General features: G+C 35.7%; 1 protein-coding gene across 6 annotated transcripts in view; it reads left to right on the top strand.

Annotated features, from left to right (window-relative positions):
* Positions 1 to 10539: 10539 nt before the first annotated feature.
* GABRG2 (gamma-aminobutyric acid type A receptor subunit gamma2) overlaps positions 10540 to 22932 on the top strand; it is a 123011-nt gene continuing 110618 nt past the window's right edge. For 5 of the 6 annotated variants that reach the window (XM_032626941.1, XM_032626944.1, XM_032626943.1 and 2 more), the window contains exon 1: positions 10540 to 11188. In XM_032626941.1, coding sequence (XP_032482832.1) covers positions 11082 to 11188 — 107 coding nt within the window. In that variant the 5' untranslated portion in view covers positions 10540 to 11081. The remainder of the gene's footprint in view (positions 11189 to 22932) is intronic. The other variant, XM_032626942.1, reaches the window with a different exon arrangement.

Raw genomic sequence — 22932 nt, 5'->3', positions numbered from 1 at the left:
CTAGAGCTTTCTGGTAACAGAGGAAGAGACTGGGTACATTGGAAACATTCTGCCCTTTCAGAGCTTGGCAACAAAATTGTGTGTTTTCCATGAGTCATATGTGGCTCCCAGGAAAGGGGGTTGGCTGTGCGCCATCTTGAAATATTTCACATAAAGGACTTCTGTTCAAAAAGACAGGGATCTCCTAGAGATGCAACAGCTGAGGGAGATCATCACCACCACTCAAATACCAAATACATTTTCTACACCAGGAAACTTCTTGGTAGCCCTTAGCTTAGCAGGTATCTCTTAAGAACTCTCAAAAATGCCTCAGAAAAGAGAGAGAGTAATTGTGTATCTACGGTTCTGACACCAGATTTTAATGTACCAGTCAAGTGATATCTACCCTTCACCCCACTCCTTGTTAAAAAGCAGCTATATGGCATGTAGCTGTTTGTGTTTACACGTGTACATATGGGTGTGTGGGAGTGTTTGTGTTAGGGGAAGAGTGAGGGAAGGTATACCAAGAAAAATAAGAAATGTCATTTAGTCTTCCCCTTTTCTTTTCAGATTTCTTATCCTGAAGTAAATCTTTTCAGTGCAGCAGGAATGTTTTAAATTGCAAAGTATTTAGAGTTTTAAGTTGAATTGTGTCAGTACATGTTAAGCCCTGTTAAATACCTCTTAATTTATTAGCTACAGGGCCAGGGAAAGCTGTGAGCTATGCCTGGGATTTCATGTGGAAGAAATGAGGAGTTCACAGAGAGACTTTAAATGAGTTTTTGTGAGAAAGACCTTCTACAAACTTATGTCTCAGATATACAGAACTTGTTGTTCCAGGAGACTCTGAAGTGAAGGGGTCTACAAGGCAGTTGGATATGTATTTGTGAAACATAGAAGAGCATTGGGAAAGGACTTATTACATTGTGTTCCAGTGAGAGTGAGAATGGCAGAAAATTAAGTCACTAAACTATAAGCTCCTCAAGGGCAGGAAATATGTATTTAATGCAACTTTGTTTAAATGATGTCTAGATTGAGGCCTGTAATTATTAGGTACTAATAAATTTTGGTGAATGTTGTCTGATAATAGAAAAACACATAATAATAATATTGAATATTTAATACGGATCAGGAATTGTATAAATTGTTTACATGTATTAATTCATTTAACCCACACAGCTCTATGAGCTTAGTATTATTTGCTCATATGCAGATGAGACAAATGTAAAAAATCTTTATCAGTTGTGACTGAAAAAATTTCTAATCAAATTTAAAACATGGATAGGGCTTCCCTGGTGGTGCAGCGGTTGAGAGTCCACCTGCCAATGCAGGGGACACGGGTTTGTGCCCCAGTCCGGGAAGATCCCACATGCCGCGGAGCAGCTGGGCCCGTGAGCCATGGCTGCTGAGCCTGCGTGTCCGGAGCCTGTGCTCCGCAGCGGGAGAGGCCACAGCAGTGAGAGGCCCGCGTACCGCAAAAAAAAAAAACAAAAAAACAAAAAAAAAACAAAACATGGATTAATTTTTCCTGCTGAAACCTCTTATTTTTTGACAAAGGCAATAGAAATTATTACATATTTTCTGTAAGTTTAAAGAAACCATGTTTTCTATGAAGTATTAATTTGAAGTGCTGAAATTTTTTTCCTCAATAAAATAGTCTGATGGTTTTAAACTATAGTTTGGTAGGCCCATATTGTATTTCCTAAGTTTCTATATTTTTTTCTTCTTCTGTAAACTGTGCCAAATAAATTGTGATGGCTACAATAATGATTTTATTTATATTTGTGTTTTATAATTAAATTTTTTAAGAGATGAAGTCAGTCATTTAAGAACTGATTCACCTTTTAACTGAACCCCCCAAAAGGGAAATTAATTAAAAGAATTCCAGGAATGCCATAAATTATCACTATAATCATCTGCTGTCATTTTCGTTTGTCCTTTTTATTCCCCTGCAGTTTAAAATCCTCTTTTATTGGGTACTTAAAGGGATTCTGAAGCCAGTAGGGGGAAATTCATACTGTGGTTCCAGGCCTCTCTGTCCCAAGAGTGCCATCCACTAATGGTCACACTGAATGATGCCCCTGTGACTCCAAAGTCTAAAAGAAAGTCCCTGGAAGGCATGTCATTAGCAGTGAGAGACATTAGCCTGAGAAAAGTCTTTTACTGTGTCACGATTGCCTAGAACATCTGAAAATCATTACAAGATAATCCACAGCATTGATCAAGTTCTTATATCATGTGCCATTGTGAGTCAATGTTGAGAATGCCTTAGTTTTTCAGGCCTTACTTTTGACAAAAAAAAAAAAAAAAAAAAACAAAAAACCTGTGTGTATATATATATATGTGTGTGTGGAGATATATATATCTTCAAAAGAATGGCTTCTAAAAGAATGGCCAAATTGGCATTCATACATTTTTGTTGCAAATATAAACTGACACAATGTTTCCAGAGGATACTTTCTAAGACTCAACTTTTAGATTTGAACAAATGGTCAATAAGCCGATAGTATGTACCAGGCCCTCTTCTAGATGCTGGGGAGAGAGCATTGCATCTGACAAGTATACAAATACAATGTTGTCGTGAAGAACTGATGTACTTACATGATGACAGGAGCATTATAAGAGGATGAAGAATGAAATAAAGAGGCTCTTTGAGGCCCAGACTTAGAACTGACATATTTGTACATTCCGGTGGACAAAGGGAATTTGAGGTCAGCTCAAATTCAAAGCGGGAGAAATAGACTCTGACAGACTCATCTAATATCCTGAGCAATGAGGTACTTTAACTCTCCCATAAGATTTAAGAAGACTAAGATTGAGATGACTGAGTCAAACTTTTTTTTTCCAGTTTATTTTAGTGTGCAATAACAAGGACATTGACCCTATTAATGTCATGCTGTTAAGCTAACTTCCTTGAAGGAGCTGTAGATATCTCCTCCCACCTCACTCCCACGGAAATCCTATTCAAATTATAGGTCACTGAATGCTTAAAACTGAAAAGATCCTTATATATCACCTGTATCATCCATCACTTTATTGATGAGAAAATAAGAGAGAAATGAAGTAATTTCCCAAGTCATAGAGTTAATGACAGAACTAAGATTTCTGACTCCAGACTCTATGATCTTTGTATTAAATCATGTTTCCTCTGAAATTTTATGATAGCTCATGATTAAGGAAGTGAATTAGTAACTATGTTATTTATTGCCACAGTTATGTTATTGAAAAACTGTATACAACCATGCTTAAGAGATCAGTTTCTTAGATCAGACTGTCTGTGTTTAAAATCTGCTCTGCCATAGATTATAAAGTGGATACTATGGGTTATCTTGGACAAGTAATTCAGCCTCTCTAAACTTTAATCTTCCCATGTGTAAAAATTTGACAATAATATTACCTGCCTTCTGGTTTTTTTATGAGGATCAAATAAGGCCTGTCACACAGCACTTTGCCTGTCACAGATTATGCTGTTGATAAGGATAATGTTTATTTTATCAATAGAAACTTTATTAAGGTGAAATTAATAGACAGTGAAATGATTTGATCTTAAGTACATAATTTTATGAGTTTTATCAGTGTATAAGCCTGTATAATAACTTTCCTAATCAAGAATACTTCCTTTACCCAGAAATTTCTCCTGTGCCTCACCATTATAAGCAACCTTGTTCTGATTTTAATCACATAGATTTCTTTTGCTTCCCTTGAAGGTCATATCAATGGCATCATATAATATGTACTGGTGTTTGCCTGGCTTCTTTTAACATAGTACTTTTGAGATTCAACCATGTTGTTGAATGTATATATGTGTGTGTGTGTGTGTGTGTATGTATATTATATATTAATATATGTGAATAAATTATTCATTAGATTATTCCTGAATAATATGTTTTTCCATTTTCTAAATATACCCTGGAATCTGATTATCCATTCTTCTATTGATGATATTTGGATTACTTCAAATTTGTCTATACAATTCTTACACAGGGCTTTTTGGGGTAAACAGACTTTTATTTTTCTTTGATATACATCTTGAAGTAGAATGTCTTGGTCATATGAAAAGTGAATGATTAACACTGAAAGAAAATGCCATGATCTTTTTCAAATAGTTGTACCATTTAATATTCTTTCTAGGAAATGCGTGAGGATTTTTCTGTAGCCTCAAAAAATTTGTCAGTCACTTTTGCTGATTTTAGCCATTACAGTGCATGTGAAAGATATCATTGTGGTTTCAATTTGAATTTTCTTAATGAATTCTGATGGTGAGAAGCTTTTCACGTGCTTATTAGATACACTCATAACTTTTTCATAGAGTCTGTTCAAGTACTTTGACCTTTTTCTATTGGGTTGTTTGCGTTTTCACTATTAAGATATAAGATTTCTTTATGTTCTTTATTCTGGATACAAGTCCTTTGTAAGACACTTATATTGTGAATATTTTCTCCCTGTATGTGACTTGCCTTTTCATTTTTTAGTAGTCTTTTGATGAACAGATATTTTTTGTTTTTATGAAGACCAATTTATCAGTCATATTTTATATTTAATACATTATACCTTCTCTAAGAAACTTTTGCCTACCCCAAAGTGATAAAGATATTCTGTTTTCTTCTTAAAATTAATAATTTTAGCTTTTGCATGTGACATAAAATAAAGGGCACATGTTATTCTTTAAAATAATTTAATCCTTTGTTCCAACATCATTACTTTAAAACATTCATCTTTCCCCTTCAAAATGCCTCACCTTTATTGAAAATCAAATGAATGTATGTGTAGGACTCTTTATTCTTTTTTCTAGCTTCTAAAGTCAGAAGTTTAGATCACTGTTTTCTTTATTCAATGTATTTACAGGCATAAATTTTCCTCTAAGACTTGCTTTAGCTTCACGAAACAAATGTTATGTTGCATTTTCATTTATTTTGAAGCATTTCCAACTTCTCTTGTGGTTTCTTCTTTGATTCACATATTATTTAGAAGTATTATTTTTTCAATTTTCAAGCTTTTTGAAACATTCCTACATATTTTACATTTTTGATTTCTAATTGAAATCTGTTGTAGTTAGAAAATATACAAGCTTTCAAAAACTTGAAATTTATTGAGGCTTATTTTATGAACAGTTGAAAAAGATGTACCTTTTTTACTTTACTCTGCAATTATTGGGTATAGTATTCTACAAATGTTAAGTCAGAGGACTTTTAATGTATCTAACTATGATTGTGGAATTTGTCAATTTTTCCAGTTCTGTCCGTTTTTTTTGTTTGTTTTTTTTTTTGCCATATGTGGGCCTCTCACTGTTGTGGCCTCTCGCGTTGCACAGGCTCAGCGGCCATGACTCACGGGCCCAGCCGCTCCGCGGCACGTGGGATCCTCCCAGACCAGGGCACGAACCCGCGTCCCCTGCATCGGCAGGCGGACTCTCAACCACTGCGCCACCAGGGAAGCCCTGTTCTGTCCGTTTCTCCTTCTATTTATTTTGAAGCTCTGTTACTGGGTGTGTAAAATATTATATTTATGTCTTCTTGATGAGTTGATCTTTTCGTCATCATAAAGAATACCTCTTTATCTCTTGTAATACTCCTTGTGTTCATGCTTATTTTCTACCAACATTTTGCTATTCGCATTCGGCTTGTCCCATTATTTTCCCCTCAGGTACTTTCTACCTTCTTTTGCATTTACAAAATCATTTTTGGTATTTTATTTTAAATTTTCTAATGATTTTTAGGTGCAACTTTTTATATTACCTTTAGTGGTGCTTTAAAGATTATCATATTCACCTTTAACTTACCAAACTCTGTGTACAGTTGCTATATCATTTCATGAAATAGACAAGAAATTACAAAAGTATAATTTTATTTGACCCCAACTCTAGGATACTTTGTGTAGTTGTTGACATGTATTTTATACATATATGTGTTATAAACTCCAAAATGCAGTGTTACAAGTTTTGCATTAAAAAGTCAGGTGTCGCCTAAAAGAAATATATAAAAAACTATATAGTTTCCTCACATGTTACCCATTTTCAGGGCTCTTGCCATTGATCTGGGTTCCCATCTGCCATCACTTTCCTCAGCCTGAAGAATTTACCTTAGCATTATTTTCATCTCATCTCTGCTGGTGACAGATTCTCTCAGCCTTCCTTTATTTGAAAATGTCTTTTTTTTTCCTTTCACGTCTGATGGACCTATTTACTGGATATACAATTCTATGTATAATTTATTTTCAGCACTTTAAAGGTATCATCCACTGTTTCCTGACCTGTTGTTTTGATCAGTCAGCCATCATTGTAATATTAACGTCTAGCAATTGTAATGTTTCATTTTTCTCTGGCTACTTTCAAAATTTTCATTTAATCTTTAGATTTTAGGTGTGTGACTATGAAGTTCCCAGGTATAGTTTTCATTGTGTTTACCCTGCTTGGGGTTTACTAAGCTTCTTGGATCTATATGGAATATTTTCACAAGCTTTGGGAAAGTTTTTGGCCAATATTACTTTAAATATGTTTATGTTTATTCTCTCTTTCTTCTCCTTCTACACTACTTTATCAGGAGGCTTGATATTGTCTCACAGTTTCCAGTAGTTCAATTTTTTTCAATATTTTTCTCTTTGGTTTTCATATTGGATAATTTCTGTTGACATGTTTTCAAGTTTACCAATCATTTCTTCTACTGTTATTCTTCAATTGCCAATCTGGTATTAAAACATGCATGATTTTTTTTCTTTCAGGCATTATAAATTTCAGTTCTAGAATTTTCTATTTTGCTTTATTTCAAAAAATAGTTTCCATTTCTCTTCTGAGAGTCCCTACTGTACACTCATTGATCATATAAGCATCATGGACATGTTTTGTTTTAAGTCCTTGAACTATTTAAAACAGTTGATTGAATGTCCTTATTTGCTCATTGCATCTCAGGTTTGGTTGGTTTGTACTAAATGCAATTTTTAAAAAACTATGTCTTATTGTTTTGTACTTTGTATGTCTTATGACTTTTTTTTACCATGTTCTCAGATGTTTTATATATTACCAACATTCAGATTATAATACTCCTCTGAAGAATATTGATTTTTGTTCTATTAGGAGTTAAAAATTTTTTTAATTTATTTATTTTTATTTTTCGCTGCATTGGGTCTTCATTGCGGTGCATGGGCTTCTCATTGTAGTGGCTTCTCTTGTTTCGGAGCATGGGCTCTAGGTGCCCAGGCTTCAGTAGTTGTGGCACATGGGCTCAGTAGTTGTGGCTTGCGGGCTCTAGAGTGCAGGCTCAGTAGTTGTGGCACACGGGCTTAGTTGCTCCATGGCATGTGGGATCATCCCGGACCAGGGCTCGAACCCGTGTCCCCTGCATTGGCAGGCAGATTCTTAACAATGCTCCACCAGGGAATTCCCGGAGTTAAATTATTGACAAATCACTTTAATGTTGTATAAGATTAGTTTTTTACTGTTTTCAGGTTAGTTTCAGTTTTGTCCTTAGGCTTAGAGCAAATCCTTCGAACTCCAAACTCAGTATCTCGTACAGGGAATAGCAGCCAAAACACTGGCTCAACTTTTTCAGTCTTTCAGTTTTTGCTTTCTTGCAGTGTTCTTGGTGCCTTCTGCTCTTTCCATTCAAAAACAAATATCTAAACAAAGTTTGCATGTAGATCTGGAGTCTTACCTTTCTGTTGTTACTTTGTTTCTATGATTCCCCCCCACCCCACCCCCCGCCCTTAATTTGAGCTGCTCTGGCAGCTCCAACTCTCCTCTGAAACCTCAAATCAGTAAGATTGTTGCCTTCTAATAATTTTAACCATCCTTTACCTCTGCAATTCAGGGTTTTCCAGGGATAGGGGACTTTCCAAGCTAAAACCAGGGAAGTTCCAGGCAAATAGGGAGAACTTGATCATTTTTTAAGTGTCCTCAGGGAAAATCCTCATAATCCTAGATCTCATCCAATTCAGTTTCCTCTTTTTATGGTCAAACCTTCACCACTTTCAGCCTGCTTTTGGTGACTTTCTAGTACCTTACATAGTTGTTTATTTAATGTTTTGTCCCCCAGTTATAAATGTTATCTGCAGGATGGTTAGTCTACTTCATCATTAACCTAAGTATTTTAATTCTGCAAGTGATAAGAGATTTGGTGTCAACAACAAAATTAATCCAAATTTTGACCTTATAATTCACTTCTGTGTGTAGTAATTATAATAATGGTAATAATAATAATATCAAAGTAAAAGTAAACTTCATTCAGAGAAAATTAACCTGCCAAACAATTCTCCAATATATTGACAAGGGCTTGTTTTAATAAGAGGTTGCAGGTGGTAGTTTTTATCTTTCTACGTTTTAATAATGTAAAAATATTAGTATAAAATGTAGGCATATATACACATATATTGTTTGCAATGGAAATATGAACATCACATTTATCAAATAATGGGAATTTAAATATGTATCACAACGTATCTTCTTAAAAATGGGCAAGATTAAATATAGCTAAAATGTGATTACAAAAGAAATTACTAGATGAAATATCTTATAAATACCAGTGAATATATGTGTGGCAAAATCTTAGAAAATTTATTAAAATACTTTTTTTTTCAGAGAGCAGCCGCCAGATAGGAAAGCTCCACAGAGGAAAACTGAAGCTTACTAGCCAGGAATAGCACAGTTAAAATTGTACCCAGATACTATAAACAGTAAAATTTCCTCTATGGATTTTCTTAATATGCTGAGAGGTATTCCATTATTGAAATAGATTATAATTTACAGGGATCATTATGATACCAATAAGGAATCAGAACTTTGTGAACGTGAGAGCATTAATTCTCACAGCTTCAGTATGCTTATCACTAAACTCAAGGGGGGAAAAAAACTTACATTGGAAAATTTGAAATGTTGTATTTGGTAGAAGGCAGAATTGTCACATCAGTTTTTATTTACAACCTAGTGGCCTTGCATATATGTTGGGTTTGTCCTTCTTTGTATTTTAAAGATTAGGACATTTCTCACAGTTATATTCCCATTTCCTCTGGCAACTGCCTGGAACAGAGCAGTGGCAACTCCATTCAGATGGGGTATGGCCACCCCGGTGTGCATGGTTTCCACCACTTTACTGTTTCATAACTAGCCCTTTTCTTTTACTTATCTCACTTGCTTGGTTTTTGTAGGCATGGGAACATGTAAGCGTTGGCTTACAAAAATATGAGAGAATGTCTTTACTGAAAACACAACAGTATACACCTATTAACAACCAAAGCTCTTTCTGTAAAAAAAAAAGAAAATTATAAATATAAGGAAGGCCAAAATTCCTCACAGTGCAGTAAGGAATAAGAAAATTGCAAAAAAATGGATTTGCATTTGTTCTGCCTCTAATTTAATCACCAAAAAAGAAGTCAATTGGCTACTGCACGTGAATGCTGTTGTTGTTTTAACTGGATTTTGTTCAAGCGCCGTAAAATAACTGCCTAAGTTCTAAAGGCATGCAGGTTTCCAGGCGTCTCTGTTAGGGCTTTTTTGCTTCAGAATGTGTCTCCTCAGCCTCAGGGAAGCCACCAGTACTTCTCTCTGCTTTCCTTAAGTATATTTTAGGATTGTAGATGAAGTGTGCACCTACTCATCCCATGTTCTATTTCTATGCCTCCTGGACTCCTTACTCAAGTTCCCTACCTGGAAGACGTTCTTGTAGAAAAGGCACTGGTTTTGAAATGACTCCCTGCTATGTTCCAGGAAGGGATCTGATCCGTCCTCTTCACTTGTACTTCTACATGAACATCTTTGCTGTGGTCTCAATTTTGCAGGAAACCTTAAAACACTCCTCCACTTTCTTCTCCATGATGAGTGAATGGGATTTCCTCTGCGATGGATGAGCTAGGTTGGCATAAAGGGATATCTCCCATGTATCAGTATCCATGGTAACATTCTAGGCAAGAAGGCAGCATGCTAACACCACTCATCCACCCCAGAAATTTTCAGAATTGTCACCAAGCAGAGCAACAATAACAAAAGTCAAATCCCATAGAGCAAACAGAAATGCCTTTATATTGTTAATGTCCTCTTGACCTTCCCCTTTGTCCAACCTCCTTTCAAAGAGCAGCCCCCTATTTTGTGGTCTGTAGACTTTACTCAGGCAGCTATTTTCATGCATTTATTTTCTTCAACCTTCAAGAAGTTTGTATTTGTACATTTTCACTAAAGATGGAGAGCAGAAAAAGGAGTGAATACTGGGGATCGTAGATTCTTCTTGTTTTGTAATTCTATCAGTGTTTTCTCCCTTCATTAAAATTGAAAATTCACCAAATCTGTTTTCTTATGGGATGGTTTACAGAGAAACAGCCAATCCTCCCCCACCGTCTGCTCCCCCTCCCTCTACAATGTAACCATGATTTCTAATATTGCATGATTTTAAATAAGGATTCTTGGCAGATCTGAAGAGAGAAACCTTCTGTCGTTGGTGATATAGTATATGGTCTTCCTAAAGCACCTCTTGTCCCCGTGAAAGCCCGTCCTTGCATACTTTTGTGGGCAATAAAGGGTTAAAAGGCGCTGGAAAGACACCACGCATGTGTTAATTCCTGCTGCAGCAGCACGCATTGCTTCCACTTTGACCTCATAGTTAATCTGCGTGATAGTTAACTCACGCAGAGACTCGTGTATTTCTTTTAAACACACACACACACACACACACACACACACACACACACCTGCTGCCCTCTAAAAGAAAAATCAAAACAAATCAAACAAATAAACCTCAATTGATGGACCTGGAGGAGTATGTGTGAGCGTGGGGGGCATGAGTATGTGTACGAGTGTGCATGCATTTCCCTTTCCCTTATTTGTCTCCTGTGCGTCTCTCCCTGTACCCTCCCCCTGCCTCAATTATATTATTCCCCGGGACTTGGAAGATGCTCCCTGAGCTGACGCTTTGATGGTATCTGCAAGCGTTTGTGCTGATCTTATTTCTGCCCCCTGAATATTAATTCCCGAAGCTGCTAGCAATACAGCTCCCCAGTGACGGGACCTACTAGAGGCAGGTGGGGGGAGCCACCATCAGTTCATAAGCATAATAATAATACAAAGGGGAGGGATTCTTCTGCAACCTAGAGGCTAGAGGCAGGGGAGAAAAAAAAAAAAAGCGATGAGTTCGACAAATACATGGAGCACAGGAAGCTCAGTCTACTCGACTCCTGTATTTTCACAGAAAATGACGGTGTGGATTCTGCTCCTGCTATCGCTCTACCCGGGGTAAGATATGCCCTTTCCGGCGTCGTTTTGTTTCAGAGAGGTTGGGGGAAGGGGTGGGGACAGAGGAACTCGGGAGACCACCCAGATTTAAAAGACTCTTATAGGATTTGGGGCTTTGTAATTTAGGGGAATGTGAATATTTGGGGCGGGAAAAAGGAGGGAGGAAAGAGAAAGGTCACTTTCATTTATTTATTAATTTATTGGATTTTCTTTATTTGTTTTAGAATGGAAATGCTAACGTCATAAAGACTTTGTGTTTGGGGAGTAGCATTTTGATAGTACTGCAGTCTGATGTCTAGGTGGGCTGTGCTGATACATGCCGGCATTTGAGGCCATGTTGGAGGCGTTTGGGTGCGGGTCTGGAGGAGAAAACTGCAAATGGGGTCCTGGCGCACACCCGGGAGACGTGTGTGTTTGTGTGTGTGTGTGTGTGTGTGTGTGGATGGGTTCTGTTCCTGTATCCAAAGTATTGCTTGCTCCTGCACCTGGGCATTCTTAAGATCAGCCAGCCAGGTTTTCTATCCAGCCCCGTTGACTTGGCAGCAGACTCCCTGGTGGGCTAACAGGGTTCAGCACCAGGGACAGCAGTCCTGTCAGGGCCAAATGGAACGAGGCTTGTCTAACCCCACGGGACAACTTTACATCTACACAGGACATCGTTATAGTATAGACAGAAGGCCGATGGAGCCGAAGAGCACTAGTGACATCTGGGGACCCTCCTCTGATTATCCCTAACCCCTCCTTGAGATAGGAGGGGCATTGCTGGGCATGGGGTAGAGAATGTAGTTAATCAGTGCATGGAGGGATATATGTCTGGAAAAGAGTTGGCTTTGCTGCAGTGTTGAAAAATATGCTGAGCCAGGTGAATGTGATGCCAAAATTGTGAAGTTATGCATTAATGTCTTAGAGCCTTCTTGCACTGAATAGAAAAGATGGGAAAAGGGGGTGGTGGATTTCCCAAAATCCTGAGCAGGTGTGTGTTGCGAAGTGTTTTGCACCTAAATTTTTTTGAACTTCCCTGCACCAAAGGTATCAAAGAACTATCCCTTCACATATAGTTCATCATTTATCCACCCACCAAAACAACCCCCCTGCCCAACACGTACCATCAGGATTTCCACAGGTCCATTGTACTTATATTACTTGCACTCTTCTATACTGTCACTTTGAAATAAAGCTGTAAAAATATTACCCCAAATCTGCTCAAAAAGAAAGAAAGAAAGAAAAACTAGCTATAGAAGAAATCAAGCCATTGCCCTAAGGTTTTCCTGGGAGTTGACACTCTTATGTAGTAGTTGTAACAACGGGAGATAAAAGGGATGGGGGTTAAAAGATTATTTTATTTTATTGAAAATTTCTAGTTAACTTCACTGGTCCTCCATTCTCTAGGGTAGGTAATGAGGAGGTACAGATTTCAGTAAAAAAGAGACCCAAGCCAAAAAGGAGTGAAAGTCTCTCTTTGGAGTCTTTGGAGTTTCCAAGCAGAGAGAGGGGCCTGCTTAATTCTACCAGCACTTTTCATACCTCCCTGCTTTACTATAAAAATAGAATATATTTTCTTTAAGAGTGTAAGATTAAGTAGTTTTCTCAGAAGAAGGCTTTTTACTGGAAATGGTTTATGTGTAATACATTTTAGTGGAATACTGGAAAAACAGTTCTTTTAATTAAAACTTGCACACATATTTTACTATTTAATGTTGTATGTAACTCTTAATTTGTTTCAGACATTAGAGAATTTATAGTTACTTGTTGATAGGAAATATCATTCTCATGTTCTTACCATTTATGAAACCTGTGGATTAAAATCTAGTCAAGACATAGGGAAATATGTCTTTCCTTCTTACACACATCCATCTTAGTAAACAACTTTATAACTGAATAGATGAGAATATTTTTATATATTTTACTCCAATGGTCTTATTTTAACCTAAAATGTGCAATTTTATTAATTTTCCTAATACTATCATATTTAAGATGTCTTCTTACTGCAACAGTCCCACCTTTTCTTTTCCAATTATCATATAAAAAGTAATACATTTTACAATTAGTGATACATTTTAATTTTCAATTCTTATCGTAGTAGCTTAGATGAACTTTTTAAACAGCTCTAAATAATGGGAGTTATGTGTCATATAAACTCTCCAATAGGAGGATATTCACATTTTCTCAGTAATAACAGAATGGAGTCATTGCAGTTTGGTGCAGAGAATGTGATCAGAGTTTCAGTTTGCTGCAATCCCATTAAAAAAAAAAAGCCATTTGAATGGCTGAATAGAGTTGGATGAAAATAGGAGCTTTGATCTCTGAAGCTGATCTTGAAGAAAGACAAGTGACTAGAAAAATGTGGGATTCTGGGAGCAGTTTGAAAAAGGCTTTTTGGGTAAACAGTGGTAGTAGAACTACCTAGAAACTTGAGGGGAAGTTTTTTTTAAAAAAGAAACATTTAAATGACTTTTCATTTACATAACTCAAAAGAATATTTTTCACTCTCATTAAAATGACTAAATTCATTAGATTGTATCTCTACAAAAGTGAAACAAAGAGGAATATAAAGCATTGAAGTGAGGATGTTAATAGCTAATATCTCTTCTTATATGTGGGATAGTTAATTTCTGAAACTCAAAACTATCTAAACTGCCACATATCTTATATACAATGCTATCATAGAAATGGTCTGGGAAACTTGCTAAACTTGTATGATTCTTGAACCATACAAGCTTGTTATTTACTATCCTTCCAAATTCTCCACTTGGTTTTATGAGAAAAAGAAAAATGAAATCACTTCTTCAGCATATTTAATTGCTTATAGACATAACATTTCAAATAGTCTACGCTGAGGCAAACATCTATCTGGAAAAAAAAAGAAAAATATATATCACCCAGTATTTCCCAGAATCCAGCTGCCCACTACCCTCTAGACAAAATATCTGGATTGTAGGCAGGAATTTAAAAATTAGCTTTTAATTTAAATTCGTTACATAAGTGTCTCTGATATCCTAGACTCAGTTTAGAATACCTAATCTCAAAATGATTGAATTACAGAATATTTAGTGGTAGAGGTCTCTGTTCTCCATATTTTAAAATTTGCTTCATATCAAGGATTTCTGCTCAAACTGGAAGAATGTTAAGACTGACTTTAGAGACTTTATCTTTGTTGTAAATATTATTTTACCAGGGCTGTGGCTGCTTCTCACCATCATAACTTCGTAGTCATTCCAAGGCAGACTTTCCACAGCTTAAGTACAAGTAGGCTTTATTGGAATGACATATACTTGTTGAAGGGGAGCAGAATTTGCCAACCCAAAATATGCCTCTTTGGCGTAAGGATTATTTAAGGCTGATTATTTTTAAGAAACAGCAGATACAGGTGAAGCTTAAAACTGAGTGGAAGTTACCCTTTTGTAAGAGGCATTCACATTTATAATGGAAATCTCCATTTTTAAGGGTGTCTCCCTCCCTGTACCAGAAAGAAGAGTTTGGCTAAATACCTAGAAACTTACCAATGGTGAAGGCAGGGACTTAAATCTGCCTAACAACCATCCCCTTGTTGACTGTGCTTTACTTAATAACCTCCCGTAACTGGCTTCCCCTCCTCCCAACATCTTTTGTCTTTAGCTGGAGATGGTATTTAAGATGATGGCTTGGGCCATTTGAAGGACTTACTCAGCTTTCTGGGTATCTCCCATGTATACAGGAAATATACAAGTTATTACTTTTCTGTATTTTTTTTCTTTTCCTCTTGTGAATCTTTTTATTACAAGGATGTCTCAACCAAGAACCTAGAAGAGTAGAAGGAAAATTATTTTTCCTCCCCTACATGGTCATCTAAAGTACTTCTGCTGAATTCAGTGATCACAGAAGATTGGTAAAAAGTTATAATTAGTGCAGTTCAGGAATTGTTTGACCACCCAGGTATCAGAACAATTTAAAAATTCAGGATTTCATTTGGGATGGGCACATTACCTATTCAGGTAAATGTGAAAGAAAGAATTCATCCTCTGCTACTGGGTTAGAAGAGATCCATGTGACATCTTCAAAGTCAGAAACCATATAGTCACAATACGATATTTTCAGATTTTCCAATCTATTTGTGTCATGTATATACATACACTGAATCAAATTTTTTAAATATATAAATATTAACATACAATAGATTTTAATTAACATATACAAAAGTTATATATTTTAAATGCATAAAATATAATTATATTATACATAACATATACACACACACACACAATTTTTACTAAAATCTGCGACAGTTGTCAACCACATTTGACAGACTTGGAAACCAAGATTATAGAGAGATTAAATGACTTGTTTAAAGGCAACAGATAATTAGAAGTAACATCAAATAATGATAATTATGTATGTGGATAGAAATAGAGTCCTATAGGTATATACATTTATATATACTTCCTACCATCCTGGGTTCCTTCCTGGGTCCCTTGGTGGGTGCTTTCCAGGAACGAGGACATGTTTCTCACTCCAGTCAGCAGCACTAATCGACCCGCCCCCCCCTCCCGCCCCCCCACCCCCCATAGTTTGCAGCGAGTCACTGTTGAGTTCCACGCATGACCTGACAACAGTGTTGATGCAGCTGGAGCTTTCTCCCTTCTGTAGCACCCCTCCCCCTACAACTCAGCACTTACCCAGTCCTTTCACCACTTTGCCCCAGACCCCTTCTCCCATAGCAGGATCTCAGAAGGCCTTTCACCTCCCTCCCTTGTCTCTTGGGCCATAGCCACTCTGATTTCAGTGTATCTTTTGCTAAATACACATTTTCTGTATAAAAAAAAAATGGAGTTCTCTGAAAAAATATTGTAAAATGTATACATACATACAAGATAATGATAACTGATTATATTTTAGATCTGTCACTAATGACTTCTGAGTTTTATTTTGTGTTTTCTGTTTTGTTTTATTCCTTCTGAATTTTTCGATCAGTTTCATTTCACCAGTACTGTTTGCTCATAAGTGTAGTAACTAGACTAGATTATTAAGATACCAATCAGTTTTAGTTTTTATAATTATCTGATTTCACCTTCATATAATAGAAGTTAGAATAGATACCTTACATCCAATCAGCCCACTGAATAAATTAAAATGTTGAATCTATATAGTAGTGTGGTTTGAGGTCCTCAGTACCATCACTCGCTCCATTTTTAAATTTACCTCACAATTTTGATTGAAAGCTCTGAACAGATATGCTTAGAAATAATCCACTCTTCAGTTGTTTCATGAGTTAAATAACATGTTAAATGATATTATTTAGTCCCTGGGGAAAAATACATTAAGAAAGTATATTTTCTTAATGGTTATGTGAAAATAAAGCATAGTTTAATCTGCAATTCATTCATGACCCAGAAATTTAACTACTGCTTGTCATCCCATTTTCAAAGAGACTTTGTCCTCCACTGAGAAAATGTATAGGCTAATTTGCTCAATGTTGTCCCATAGTTTTTCTACAGAAATTCTATATTGAGGCAACCATACTGAATATTAAAGTAGAAATAATGTTACTGTTTCAATATCTGGATATCTCTATCTTCAATATATAGATATTAAAGCTGACCTTTTTAATCACCTCGAGCAACAGCTCGATTAACTGTGTCATGTGAAAACTTAATATCAAAGTGCTTAACTTTTAATTTCTAGAGGAATAAAAAGTTACACTTTCTACAAATTAAGGCTTTTTTTTTTCCTGAGAATGTTTTCGTGCACACTTTTATTCTCTCTATAGCTTTGTAAGTTAGATGAGGAAGATAACATTTTACCTTGTCCAAGCATTCTTACCTTTTTTTTTTTTTTTGTGGTACTCGGGCCTCTCACTGTTGTGGCCTCTCCCGTTGCGGAGCACAGGCTCCGGACGCGCAGGCTCAGCGGCCATGGCTCACGGGCGCAGCCGCTCCGTGGCATGTGGGATCTTCCCGGACCGGGGCACAAACCCGTGTCCCCTGAATCGGCAGGCGGACTCCCAACCACTGCGCCACCAGGGAAGCCCCTTGTCCAAGTCTTCTTGAATGTTGGCTGTAGAGCAAGGGTTGAGACTTCCCCAGCCATATTCCTAGTGCAATACACCACACCACTCAACAATAGTCACCCTTTTTCTTCGTAAAAGTAAGAAAATACTTGGATTGTTTTGAGGTGTAAAAGGCTTCTCCAGTTTGCTTTATTGGGAAAGTTATTTGCTATTCATTTCTTCCATATTCTAGAGAATGCACATCTTTTAAAAGGAAATAAAAACCTCCTTTTAAGTTATACATTCGTGGCTTAGATAAAATTTAACTCAAAATCATATTAAACCCCACTGTATTATGAAATAAGAGGGCAAAATATGGTAATAATTCTATATTATTATAAAAATTATGGAACTCTATAGATAAAGTACCATGTAAATGCAAAGTAAATAGTGCTGATATTACATTCTCCACCAATTCATAAAGAAAACCATCTGAATACCAAATAACATAGTGAGGAAAATAAAGAATGCTTTTTAAGCAAAGGTCCTTTGTAATAATTGAAACCCTGCCATGAACTCAAGTATAGTAGTAGAACCAAAGTCTATGTGGTGAGACAGATAAATATCAAGTTCTATAATTTATTTAGGCATATTTAAATAAAATGGCCAAAACAAACTGAATATAACTTTTCAGTGTTATCTTGGTAGGAAGAAATAAATGACTTACTCTTATTTATGATCTTTTGTGCAGGTTAACAGTCCCTTTATATAAACTGCTTTTGAAAACACATTTGAAATACCATAAGTGAGGGAAAAAACTCTAGATATAAACTGTAGAAATGAATTAATTCTTAATTCATTAAAGGAATAGTATTGCAGCCAGGTCTGTTCTAGGAACTGGGTATATACTTATGGGACAAAAGTCTTGATGTCCGCCATAATGGAGTTTGCAGTCTCACGGGGTGGCAGGCAATGATCAAACCAATATACAAATAATTATTAAGTTTTAACTCAGGTAAATGCTACACAGGAAAGTCATATGGTGCTATGAGAGAATATATGAGCTTTCTAACTTGATGAAAGCATAGGCTAGAGAAACTGAGTGAGATCCACAAACTAGCTGAAACTGATCTACAATCATCTAATTGGTCAGTTTTAATATTTCAACATTATTTTCTTGGTTATAATAGTCTTTGCTGGATTTTTTGCCCTCGGTTGAAGAGGTTGTCACTTGAAAAATGAATGGTATTTTCGGGGAAGAAAAGTGGTGAAAATTTTTTTAATGTTCTGAAAACTATTTTTCTTTACTATTTAAAAAATTATGTAATAGACAAGAACTATATTAAGGATAATTAAATAAAGTAACACATCATTTATGACATTATTTTAACACAAACTAAATTTACTAACCAATGGCCAGTTGATGGGCTTTTGCTCCACTCACTCCCCATCCAGTAGGTCTTCAAGTTATATATGCATAAAAGTAGATCTGTTTTGCTACCACCACCTCCAACTGAGACATCTTCTCTGATTCTTTGTCAATCCAATATAAATAGTCAACTACAAAGAGGGGGAAAAACACATGACCATCTTAAATATAAATACCAGTTGTGAACATCAGTTAATTTCAGACTTGGATATAATACGATAAGAAAAATACAGTGAACATTTTGGGGATTTTAGAATTACATGCAAAATGCACTGTGTATGACCTATAAAAATGTGTACAGAAGGAGACCCGACACCTTGTGGGATCTCAGTTCCCCGACCAGGGATTGAACCCAGGCCACTGCAGTGAAAGCTTCGAATCCTAACTGTTAGGCTACCAGGGAACTCCCGCAGTGACTTTTCAATATTGATAAATTATAATCCTTCAGCAAGAGAATAGATGCTAGTAATTATATGTTAATAAATTATCAACTGTTTTTTTTTAAAAATCTATTTTACCTATTGTCTTCCAGTATCCCCCTTTATCTTATTCTTAGAATTAGCAAGTGTGTATTTAGTTCTTTTCAAATAATCATCGTTCTAAAAGCAAAGTGTCCTATACTCATACACATACACACAAATCTGTAGCTTTGGATAATGCCCTTTTTAATCTCAGAAAAGAATACTTTTCCCATTATATTAAAGAGATTGAGTAAATATATATTCTTAAATTATTCCAAAAGAAAGAACAAACAAGTTACTTTAAATCTGAGGTAGTATTCAGATATTTCCTGTTTTTAATAGAAAAGTAATTTTCCTTAGTATTTCTTAGAGGGAAAACTTAAAGTGATAATTTTTAAAGTCAATAACAACATCTCAGTGATTCCAGGTAAAAATTATCATTTAACTAAATTACCTCATTTTAACTTAACTTTATTAATAAAAATTTGTATTCTTTATTTTTAAATTAATTCTTAAATTTTAAAATTCAACAGTTTTCAGAAAAAAATTTTTGAATTTTAAAAAAGTGTACATTTGAAATTGATTATTCTTCATTAAATTCCACAACAAAGTATTTAATTAATTACTTAAATTATTTAAATAATTACTTCATAACCTTCATAAACCCATACTTTATTAATCAAGTTATTAGAAATTATAAAAATTTAGACACTTTTAGTTTATTCTACATCCAGGTAAATTTTTCATTATTTTATTTATTTTTTTACTTTTTATTTTGTTTTATATTGGAGTATTATTGATTAACAATGTTATGTTAATTTTAGGTGTACAGCAGAGTGATTTAGTTATACATATATAAGTATCTATTCTTCTTCAAATTCTTTTCCCATTTAGGTTATTATAGAATATTGAGCAGAGTTCCCTGTGTCATGCAGTAGGTCCTTGTTTGTTATCTATTTTAAATATAGCAGTGTGTACGTGTCAATCCCAAACTCCCTATCTATCCCTCCCCCCACCCTTCCCCCCTGGTAGCCATAACTTTGTTCTCTAAGTCTGTGAGTCTTTTTTTTGTAAATAAGTTCATTTGTATTATTTGTTTTTAGATTCTGTATATAAGTAATAGCATATGATATTTGTCTTTGTCTGATTTACTTTGCTTAGTATGATAATCTCCAAGTCCATATATGTTGCTATAAATACCATTATTTCATTTTTTTAATGGCTGAGTAATATTCCATTGTATATATGTACCACATCTCCTTTATCCATTCATCTGTCAGTGGACATTTAAGTTGCTTCGGTGTCTTGGCTATTGTAAACAGTGCTGCAATGAACACGGGGGTGCACATATCCTTTCAAACCATGTTTTTTCCAGATACATGCCCAGGAGTGGGACTGCTAGATCATAAGGTAGTTGTGTTTTTAGTTTTTAGGAACCTCCATACTGTTCTCCATAGTGGCTGCACCAATTTACATTCCCACCAACAGTGTGGGAAGGTTCCCTTTTCTCCACACCCTCTAGATCATTTATTGTTTGTTGATTTTTTGATGATGGCCATTCTGACCGGTGTGAGGTGATATCTCATTGTATTGATGGTTTTGATTTGCATTTCTCCAATAATTGGCGATGTTGAGAATTTTTCATGTGCCTCTTGGCCATCTGTATAACTTCTTTGGAAAAATGTCTATTTAGGTCTTCTGTCCGCTTTTTTTATTGCATTGTTTGTTTTTTTGATTTTGAGCGGCATGAGCTGTTTGTATATTTTAGAGATTAATCCCTTGTTGGTCGCATCATTAGCAAATATTTTCTCCCATTCTGTAGGTTGTCTCTTCATTTTGTTTGTGGTTTCCTTTGCTGTGCAAAAGTTTTTGAGTTTCATTAGGTCCCATTTGTTTATTTTTGTTTTTATTTTCATTACTCTAGGAGATGGATCAAAAAAGATATTGCTGCAACTTATGTCAGATTGCTCTGCCTATGTTTTCCTCTAAGAGTTTTATAGTATCTGGTCTTACATTTAGGTCTTTTATACACTTGGAGTTTATTTTTGTGTATGGTATAATTTATAAACTAAATTATCTTTGGGGAGTCCCTTAACCCTATAAGCACCATTTGTTTTATATCTGTAAGACATTTAATTGATATTGGTATATTGTAGTATGTAATGTTCACCCCTAAAAATGTGGAGAGTGAATGATAACAGAAATACAGCCATGTTTAAATGTTATTAATTTAAAAATCTTTAATTTTATGCCTTCTATTATGAAATGATACTTAAAATATGCCTGAATTTTCCAGTAACTGACTTATTGAAAATGCTGGATTTAGATAGCTATGGTCTAGAAATTATGATTCTCTTTAAACGTCATCTATTGAATCTCTCTTCCCCACACCTGGACAATACCTAACGTAAAAGCAGTGAATTTTCCATTCATTTTAGAGTTTATAATGATCTCATTTTCAGGTATTAAAGTCTCATCTAAATTGATTCTTCAAACTCTCACTCACTTTAAATTTTTTTCTGTTCTCTGATCAGCCCTGACCTAAGATTTCTGCTGCCTGCCTGACACTATTTCTTCATTTTTTTGTTAGGCTCCTCTTCTCTTTTTATTATGCTGCTTTTGGCTTTTTCAAGATTAGAGTGGAGGGAGGAAGGGCAGTTACCTTTGCGGAAAGATCTTATTGTACTCTCTGGGTGAAAAATGCCTAAATGTTTAGTCATTCTTTCATGGGGGGTTGGATGGATTCTATGGAGCTAACCCTCTTCCTCCTTCCTCCTCCTGGGGACCTTTAGAATTGCACTGTTCCCTGACATGGGTCATGCTGTATGAGGGCTTGATGTTTTATGACAGGCCCTCAGCTCCACTCTAAAGACACATCTACCCTGACTTTCTACTAGCATTTTCTTGCCAAATAGACTGTTTTTCTGGCATCCATTTAGCTCAGGAGGAATGAATGAATGAAAAACAAACTCAGAAAAATTGCTTGTCAGCTTCAGAAAGTGAAGGTCTTTTTCTCACTCAGATTCACTATTGGGATAGTTCAAGCCAGCCTATCACCTTTAGACTTTTCCAGGAAAAAGTCAGGCTACATTAGTCATTTGGACTGCTTAAATTAGAGACCACAGGCCAAATTTTGCTAAGAATTCTCTATCTACCCTGTGTTCAAACAGCATTAAGAAGCAGATATGTAAGTTTTCTGTTTTGGGTAGAGATAGCAATTACCCCTGTTAGTCTCCCCTAAATGGTAGACATCAATGAGTGGGTTTCTTGACTTTGTTTTCTAGTTGCCTTGAGGTAGAGGTGGAACATGTATCACTGTGAGGAGGGGATATGAAACTGCACCATTCTTTCTACACTTAGGCCAATAAACTTTTTCCATAAGAACTGCTCTCTTATTGAATCCTTAGACTCCTATTTTACAGCCCCAAAGTGGGTGAAGGAAAAAGAACCCAGGACTGGTTTTTGGCCTACTCTAGCAAGTTCTGCCTCTTCTTGGCAGCCTACCACATTTGTGTTAAATGAGAATATAACACTTCTCACTTATTTTTCTCAGTGCTGGGACATCAGTTATGATAACAATGGGGAAAGTATACTTAATATTACGTTACCCATGCAATTCATTTCTTCCTGATATCCACTAGTTAATTCACCTTCTTCAAATCTTTGCTCAAATATTGCCTTCTCATTGCCTACGCTGATTACTCAGTGTAATACTGCAAATGTCCCTCAACCCTATACTCACAATTCCACTTATTCTCTTCTGTGTTTTACCTTTCCTTAGTCTTCAGTAATTAAGTAGAAAATTTTTTATTATGTAGCTTACTGATTTATTATTTTCTGTCTTCTTCAGCTAGAATCCAGGATTAATGAGAGCAGAGATGCTGCTTCTTCC

Source organism: Phocoena sinus, chromosome 3 (genome assembly GCF_008692025.1).
Source record: "Phocoena sinus isolate mPhoSin1 chromosome 3, mPhoSin1.pri, whole genome shotgun sequence".
NCBI lineage: Eukaryota > Metazoa > Chordata > Mammalia > Artiodactyla > Phocoenidae > Phocoena > Phocoena sinus.
Note: the sequence above shows the minus strand (reverse complement) of the source record. Positions and strands in the feature narration are given on the sequence as shown.